The sequence below is a fragment of the Bison bison genome, unplaced genomic scaffold, assembly GCF_000754665.1.
Source record: "Bison bison bison isolate TAMUID 2011002044 unplaced genomic scaffold, Bison_UMD1.0 scf7180017864158, whole genome shotgun sequence".
Lineage (NCBI taxonomy): Eukaryota > Metazoa > Chordata > Mammalia > Artiodactyla > Bovidae > Bison > Bison bison.
Window position 1 is genome coordinate 4,667,780 of NW_011494730.1, and position 6,309 is coordinate 4,674,088.

Genomic DNA, 6,309 nt, shown 5'->3' on the forward strand with positions numbered 1-6,309 from the left:
CAGCTCTGGGGTGTCATCTCCTTGCAGTCAGGAATCTGCTCCCCAAATAGCAAGGGAGGTTTATTTCAAGGGGAGGAAAGAAAGGGGCACTGATTATTTAAGTAAAATGCTTTTTCTTACAAACGGAATTAACAGTGGTTTGCGGTGCTGTGGTGGGGTTTGCCCCCAGAAGAAAGGCAGGTACGTTTTGCACTTAGACCATCTAGGAGATTCCTTCAGGTGAAGCCAAAAGCCGCTGCTGACTGCAGGTATCCAAGATGTTGAGCGTCTCCAGAGCTGCCCTCCAAACCCCAGGATCTGAGTCCAGCTGTAGCTCCTGGAGCGCTGAGAGTGAGTGTACGAGGAGGGTGGGGACCCTGCAGCCAGGCCCTCGTCCTCTGCCCGCCCTGGGTGGTGCGAGCTGATGAGAGCTGACTGAGGGGCGAGGGGCTCATGGGGGTTTGAACTTCATCCCCACCCAGAGTGTGAATTCGGAAGATGGCAGGTGCAGTCATGTCTCCACATGCATCTCCCATCCCTGGGGTCTTCCGTCACATCAACAGGGACAGGAAGATGACCCCCAGGCCCCAGCTGCTACAGGGAGCAGGCAGAAAGCACAGGGATCCATTAGAGCTGTCTTCCTAGAAAGCCCCCCACAGGTTCATCCACCTCTCTGTGCCCTGGCCACCCACGCCTCCCATCCCAAATACAACCAGGGTCAGCTGACTCTCCCCTCAGGCAGTTTCACTAAGCTCCCAAATGAGCAGAGTGGACTCATTTGACTCACACTTGAATCTCCACTACTTACAATTCCGTAATGCTGGAAAATCCAGCTTTTTCAAGTAATGCGCGGACATCTGCTTCATAATGATTCCTAAAATGACAGTCAGAAATGTCCATCACATGAATATTAGGTCAGCAAGAGATTTGGTTTTGCCTGATGAGAGTTTCTGTTAAGGGTTTAGTTCAGGACGTCAAGTTCAGCATTGGGCAGGTATGAAGCGCCAAGGAACACACACGGGGGACTTCTGCCCAAGCATGACTCCCAACACCTGTCCCCACTCCAGACCTAGGTCTGACCAGATGGTCTTCAAGGTCCCTCCTGCATCAGGAGACCTGCCTGCTCACCTGCCAAGTTACATGCAGCAATTCTGATCCGTGACAAGTTGCTTTTAACATACGTCATTGTTTCTAGCAAGAAATTGTAGAGAACGGCAGGCTTTTTCTGAGTCTGCAAAAAACAAGTGACATCCAGTGCCATGGAAGAGGACGTCCTGCAGACTGGCTGCTCACAGATGCCCATCCATCTGATGCTAGAGGGTCTGACCAGAGAGGGCAAGTGCTCATCTCAAAGTCACACAACAGAGTAGCAGATGGGCAACCTAAGGACCTTCAGGTTTCTGTTACTCTTCTCTGGCCCAGAGAGATCACACTCGCCCACAGCCTGCACTGTCCGATAGCGTAGCCACTGGCCACACATGGGCCTTGAGCACCTGAAGCGTGGCTTGCTGTTGTTCAGTCGCTCAGTTGTGTCCGACTCTCTGGGACCCCATGGACTGCAGCGCACCAGGCTTCCCTGCCCTTCACTATCTCCCGGAGTTTGCTCAAACTCATGTCCATGGATTTGATGATGCCATCCAACCAACAAGGCTAGTCTGAATTAAGTGTAAAGTGCCTCCTGGATACTGAAGATGTTATCCCAAACAGGTAAACTATTACATTAATAATTGTCTATTGATTCCTGTTGAAATGGCAATGATTTGGAACTACTGGGTTAAATAAAATCTATTATTAAATTTGGTTTCACCTCTTTTCACGTTTTTCAACATAAATCTTAAAGATGGGTGTGTGGTTTGTATTTGCTTTCTGTTGGACAGAGCTGTTCTCAACACTTCATGTCTAGCAGGATCACAGGATGAAGCCCCAAGCCCCTGGGGCTGGCCCCTGCCTCAGCTTCCTCACCAGGACGGAACACAGGGTCATCTGGAAACCGATCATCTCCTTGGGGGCAGCGGCGTCACTGTGGTCCGCAGAGCTCTGCAGGGCCCTCCAGCCCCAGAAGTGCACACACTGAAACATGGTAGCCACGCAGGCCTGGAGGACACAGGACAGGATGGCAGGAGAGGCGGCAGGCGGCCCTGGGGGGCCACACAAGGGGTGGGGCTGGGGGCTGGCACTCCATCAGTAAGCTGGGGGGCAGCCCCCCAAAGGCCTCAGGAAGCCAAAGAAGGGCGGGCTGATGAGCCCCAGGGGGCTGCCTGGGACTCAAACCCTACTGGCCCGTGTGACACCTTGGACACGTTTACTGAGAAGCCCCATGGGCGCAGGTGCAGCCCCAGTGCCCCCTCAGCCATTGGCCAGCACTGGATGCCCTCAGCAGCCCTGCCAGGACCTACCACCTCCAGGAGCCTGGGGTTTGGGGCCTGGCTGCAACCCCCCCCAGATCCCCTCTCCCCAGATCTCCCTCGCCCCATCCCCTGCAGTAACCAGGCCACTGGTCTCTGGCCTCTGCTGAGGTTGGGCCACAGGAAGGTACTGGAATGGAGGGCAGGGAAGGAGGTTGGGGTGTCTGCTCCCCCAGGAGCAGGAGAGGCAACAGCACCCATGGGGGCCCAGGCAGTGCTGGCCTCTCCTCTTTGTGGCTCCTTCATTAAGGCCTCTCATCCCCTTTGGGGGTAGGTGGTCACTTTCTTCCCTGAAGCCCTGCCTCCAGCAGAGTTGCTGTTAAAACATGAAAGGACTGTGAACTTCTGATAGAGGTAGTGAGGATAATGAAAGTGTTAATTGCTTCAGTCATGTCCAACTCTTTGAGACTCCATGGACTGTAACCCGCCAGGCTCCTCTGTCCGTGGAATACTCCAGGCAAGAATTCTAGAGTGGGTAGCCATTCCCTTCTCCAGGGGGTCTTCTCAATCCAGGGATTGAACATGAGTTTCCTGCATTGAAGGCAGGTTCTTTACTGTCTGAGCCATGCGGGAAGCCTTTGACTGTGAATCACAAAAACTGTGGAAAATTCTTAAAGAGATGGGAATACCAGACCACCTTACCTGTTTCCTGAGAAACCTGTATGCAGAGAAGAAGCAACAGAACCAGATATGGAACTACAGACTGGTTGAAAATTGGGAAAGGAGTGCGTCAAGGCTGTATATTGTCACCCTGTTAAATAACTTATATGCAGAGTACATCATGTGGAATTCTGGGATGGATGAATCACAAGCTGGAATCAAGATTGCTAGGAGAAATATCAACAACCTCAGATATGCAGCTGATATCACTCTATTGGCAGAAAGTGAAGAGGAACTAAAGAGCCACTCGATGAGGGTGAAAGAGGAGAGTGAAAAATCTGTCTTAAAACTTAGCATTCAAAAAACTAAGATCATGGCATCTGTTCCCATCACTTCATGGCAGATAGATGGGGGCAAAGTAGAAACAGTGCCTGGTTTTATTTTCTTGAGTTCCAAAATCACTGCAGACAATGACTGCAGCCATGAAATTAAAAGATGCCTACTCCTTGGAAGAAAAGCTATGCCAAACCTAAACAGCATATTAAAAAGCAGAGACAAATCCCTTTGCCAACAAAGGTCTGTATAATCAAACTATGGTTTTTCCAGTCCATTGGGAAAGCTGGACCATAATGAAGGCTGAGTGAAGAATTGATGCTTTCAAAGTGTGGTCCTGGGCAAGATCCTTGAAAGTCCCTTGGACTGCAAAGAGATCAAACCAGTCAATCCTAAAGGAGGAAATCAACCCTGAATATTCATTGGAAAGACTGATGCTGAAGCTGAAGCTCCAATATTTTGGCCATCTGATGTGAAGACTGACTCATTGGAAAAGACTCTGATGCCAGGAAAGACTGAGGACAGGAGAAGGGGGTGAAGAGGATGAGATGGTTAAATGGCAGCATCGACTCAATGGATGTGAGTCTGAGCAAACTCCGGGAGACAGTGAAGGCTAGGGAAGCCTGGTGTGCTGCAGTCCTTGTGGTCACAGGGTGGGACACGACCTAGTGACTGAAAGGCAGAAGAAAGGGTGGCTGGTGAAGGCATCGGAGAAGAAGGAAAGTACGCCATGTTTCCCCTCACAGAGCCGAGACTCCTCAATCAGCCAGTGTGTGGGGTGTCTTGACTGGTCCCTTTCTCAGCCTGGTGGGAGGAACCAGAAGATGGTGGCTTCTGGGGTCCCAGGAAGACTGAGCGAGGTGGGGGACACCCCAGCTAGCCAGGGCGGCAGCCCCGAAGCACGTGTTCCTTGTGGGGACAGCAGGCCCTGGGCATCGCGCACATAGCCCAGGTGTGTCTCACCTGGGCGGCATCGGAGCAGGGGTCCTGGCAATGTAGCATGAGGGGGACCCAGGCTTTCTTCACTTCCTGCTTGAAGAAATGCTTCTTGGAAATCCTGACCACCTGTGCCAGCTTCCCGAAGACGATGAAGGCTTTTAAACGCAGCAGCTCGCTCTCCTGCAGCCGGAACACACAAGCTATTTCTGAAACATGGGAAGCAAGAAGCCCAACAAAACCCCAGCCATTTGCTGTGGACCTTCTTAAACGCCTTGGTGCCTGCAAAGCCTTCTGGATCATTCCATCATGATGGAGTGTCTCCTGCAGGGCTCTGGGGACTGGGCAGTATTCTGGGGTTTGTGACCTTCTCTTGCCTAGATGGGGGCTGTGCTGGATCTGATCGCCTACCAACCCAACCTAGCAGAGTCCCCAGCCCACACATCACAGGTGTCCAAAGAGCATTTGCGGCTGCGATGAATTAAAGTCAGGGGAGAAGGGTCCTGTGGGCCCTGCTGCTGCTAAGTCACTTCAGTCGTGTCCGACTCTGTGTGATCCCATACAAGGCAGAACAAGATTTTAATTTTTTAACCAGGTCCCGTGATCAGCCAATCGGTACATCAGCACCCAAGTGCGAACTGCAGCCCTTTTCATTCCAGAGCACCTCTCTCCTTTAGGGGGTGAGCAGTGGCCACCTCCTACCGAGCAGCCATTCGTGGAGACCCCCACGAGGGCCAGGGCCAAGCAGGGCGCCAGTGTGCACTCACGTTGTCAAAGAAGGCTCTGCACTGCTCGGAGATGGCGTTGAAGGTGGACCCCAGGTCCCCTTCCCGCAGCTCGACCAAGACCTTGGCCAGGACCTCCAGGCCCTCAGAGGTCACGCTGGTGCTCACGCCTGGCCCCCGCAGGGAACACAGGCACTTCTCCAGTAAGAGCTTCCGGTACTGCCTCACCTGCGGGGCACAGGGCTTTCAGGCCCCGCCTGGCTGCCCGGAACAGGCCGGCATGGGCCCCCCACCCCCAATCCCTGCCTTGGCCCCCGCGGACCTTCCTTGGGGCGCCGAGGGCCATGTTGCCGAGGGCGCGCAGGGAGAGCACCCGCAGGACCTCGTCCTCCTGCTCTGCGCCCTTCTCCAGCATCAGCACTGCCCGCTTCAGCAGCTTCTCCTGGTGCAGGATCGGGTCACTCATGAACTGGAAAGGAGAACTGTTCACAGTCATCCCCGAGAGAGGCTCTCGTTCCTCTGCCTCAAAACGGGACAGGTGATACGACTCGGCGCCCGGAGCGGCGTCCCTGGGAACAGGAGAGGATTCGGAGCTCCACCTCCCAGGACCGGCTATGGGCTCCTCCGCCGCCAGCTGTGGGACCCCGACAAGTCCCTGGACCCCTCGGAACCTCAGCTTCCTCACCTGTAAAAAGGGCAACAGCAGTACCTGCCTCATGGGGTCGCTGTGAGGCTCCGATGCAGACATACGTGGGGAAATTCTAGTTGAGTGGTTTTTTTTTTTGTCTTTTAATTTTATTTTATTTTTAAACTTTACAATATTGTATTAGTTTTGCCAAATATCGAAATGAATCCGCCACAGGTATACCTGTATTCCCCATCCTGAACCCTCCTCCCTCCTCCGTCCCCATACCCTCCCTCTGGGTCGTTATCTAAAGGAACACATCCGTTCATCATCTGTTCCTTCCGTTAACGTGATGGGAGCGGCCATGGTGTGCAAGAGCCATGCCCACTGAGTCAGAGCAGAAATGCACAAAATGCACGGATTCCACTCCCCTGGGCCTCCGAGGGTCAATTCTGGGCTCCCACCCAAAACGCTGGGCCCTCGGGATGATGCGGCGCCCTGTGGCGTGCCTGGGTGTACGTGTGTTTTATAAACCTTGGTGGTGGTGGTTTAGTCGCTAAGTCGTGTCTGACTCTCGCAACCCCATGGAGTGTAGCCCGCCAGGCTCTTCTGTCCATGGGATTCTCCAGGCAAGAATACTGGAGTGGGTTGCCATGCCCTCCTGCAGGGGATCTACCTGACCCAGGGGTTGAACCCCGGTCTCCTG

At 53.5% G+C, this 6,309-nt stretch overlaps 1 protein-coding gene across 1 annotated transcript in view; it reads right to left on the reverse strand.

The window, feature by feature from the left end:
• Window positions 1–202: 202 nt before the first annotated feature.
• The window catches only part of LOC104989556 (maestro heat-like repeat-containing protein family member 2A), a gene marked incomplete at its 5' end in the record, with an annotated part of 24,752 nt that continues 18,645 nt past the window's right edge, over window positions 203–6,309 (reverse strand). The window contains 7 exons of the mRNA XM_010841259.1: window positions 203–324; window positions 788–853; window positions 1,108–1,210; window positions 1,942–2,073; window positions 4,281–4,436; window positions 5,021–5,206; window positions 5,301–5,447. Of these exons, the coding sequence (XP_010839561.1) occupies window positions 203–324; window positions 788–853; window positions 1,108–1,210; window positions 1,942–2,073; window positions 4,281–4,436; window positions 5,021–5,206; window positions 5,301–5,447 (912 nt within the window). The remainder of the gene's footprint in view (window positions 325–787; window positions 854–1,107; window positions 1,211–1,941; window positions 2,074–4,280; window positions 4,437–5,020; window positions 5,207–5,300; window positions 5,448–6,309) is intronic.